At 37.8% G+C, this 1,863-nt stretch overlaps 1 protein-coding gene across 1 annotated transcript; it reads left to right on the plus strand.

The window, feature by feature from the left end:
* Positions 1-204: 204 nt before the first annotated feature.
* LOC131650200 (formin-like protein 3) lies at positions 205-831 on the plus strand. Its single transcript, XM_058919919.1, has one exon. It carries the CDS (start codon positions 205-207, stop codon positions 829-831), a length of 627 nt encoding a protein of 208 aa, XP_058775902.1.
* The last annotated feature ends 1,032 nt before the right edge of the window (positions 832-1,863 follow it).

Below are 1,863 nucleotides of genomic sequence, written 5' to 3' on the forward strand. Positions count from 1 at the left end.
ATATCCTCGTCTGTCAGTCATCCTTACCAACCCACACCTAACCCATGGGATTCACAGTTTCAATTTTCTGAACAGCAACCAACAAACATCTCTACCATTGGCCATTTATGTCATATCCACTCTACACCATTTTTAGAACAAATCACAAATACTAACAAAATAGAAAAATTAGAATGTGTAATCAGTGATGGAGGTGATTTTTTCATGGTTTCTGATTCAACCTCAGAGTTTGTTAAAGAAGAAACTCTAAAACTTTCTCCATTGAAGCATCAAATTAGAGATTTCAAAACAGAAGAGAAATTAAAAACCCATGAAGTTGTGATAGGAAGGAAAACAACATCATCGACAAAAATATCATTTTCTCAAGAAAAAGTAGCCTCATCATCTTCTCCAACGGCGACAGTTCCAGCACTATCTCCGACGCCATCCCTGACTCCGTGCCCATCGAAAACGAACGTGACCAGATCATCAAAACGTTCTATTGTAAGAGTCAAGAGTTGTGCAAATCCAACTTTAAAACCACATTTAGGGCTTGACAACAAAATTCCAACTCCACCGGAACCTCCAACAAAAACAATTTCATTTTTGCCTTCAGTACCTCCACCGCCAATCTACGGTCGCTATTCGGTACTACGACCACCACCGTCAAAACAACTTGATTTGTTTATAACTCAGTCTCCACCTCTATTGCCTCTACCACCTAAAACCCCATATCTGCAAACATCATCGAAACAACCATCGCCGCCGCCTCTAAAACACCATTTTCATTTAGCTCTCCGACCTCCTTCTAAACCACCTGACTTTGTTCGAGCGACGACAGTACCACCATGACGAGTCACGTTAGGAGGTATTGAAGACTCCTTTTTCCGGCGGCAATTTTTGCATCTTAATTTTTGAACCCGGCGGCCATGATCCCCCTTTAACCGGCGTGAATTCATAGTAAGATGAGAAAGAAGGAAAAAGGATGAAGAAACCCAGAAGAAGAAAGAATGGGAAAGATAAAAAGAAGAAAAAAAAGAAAGAAAAAAAGGAATCTGCTCAGGTATAATTGAAATGGAAGCCAGCTGTTTCCAATTTTCCGTACTCCTCACGTGCTTCCATGTGCTTCTCTATCATTCATCACCAATTAAATAACCAGACACGTGGCACTTTTATTTAAAAAAAAAAAAATAGAATACACCCACTTTGGTCATCACGTGAATTCACAGACAAGCTGGCAATTTTATTTGAAATCCACTATCCTTTTTTTCATGATCCCTCCAAATTTCTCTACCCATTTTTTTTATAAGTAACACTCCAATTTCATTTCCATTGTCTTTAAAAGTTAATTTAGAATTTGATAGTCTTATTCTACAACCTTGAGGACAAGGTTGTTTTTGAAGACAATACCACCACGATGAGTCACGTTCGGAGGTATTGAAGACTCATTTTCCGGCGGCAATTTTTGCATCTTAATTTTTAACCCCGGCAACCATGATCACCCTTTAACCCGCATGAATTCATAGTAAGATGAGAAAGAAGGAAAAAGGATGAAGAAACTCAGAAGAAGAAAGAATGGGAAAGATAAAAAGAAGAAAAAAAAGAAAGAAAAAAAGGAATCTGCTCAGATATAATTGAAATGGAAGCCAGCTGTTTCCAATTTTCCGTACTCCTCACGTGCTTCCATGTGCTTCTCTATCATTCATCACCAATTAAATAACCAGACACGTGACACTTTTATTTCAAAAAAAAAAATAGAATGCACCCACTTTGGTCATCACGTGAATTCACAAACAAGCTGGCAATTTTTTTTGAAATCCACTATCCTTTTTTTCATGACCCCTCTAAATTTCTCTACTCATTTTTTTTTTAATAAGTAACACT

This window comes from Vicia villosa, linkage group LG2 (genome assembly GCF_029867415.1).
Source record: "Vicia villosa cultivar HV-30 ecotype Madison, WI linkage group LG2, Vvil1.0, whole genome shotgun sequence".
Classification (NCBI taxonomy): Eukaryota; Viridiplantae; Streptophyta; class Magnoliopsida; order Fabales; family Fabaceae; genus Vicia; species Vicia villosa.

Excerpts from the sequence above, each read along its gene's own strand:
- LOC131650200 (XM_058919919.1), top strand. The coding sequence starts at position 205 with ATGGTTTCTGATTCAACCTCAGAGTTTGTTAAAGAAGAAACTCTAAAA.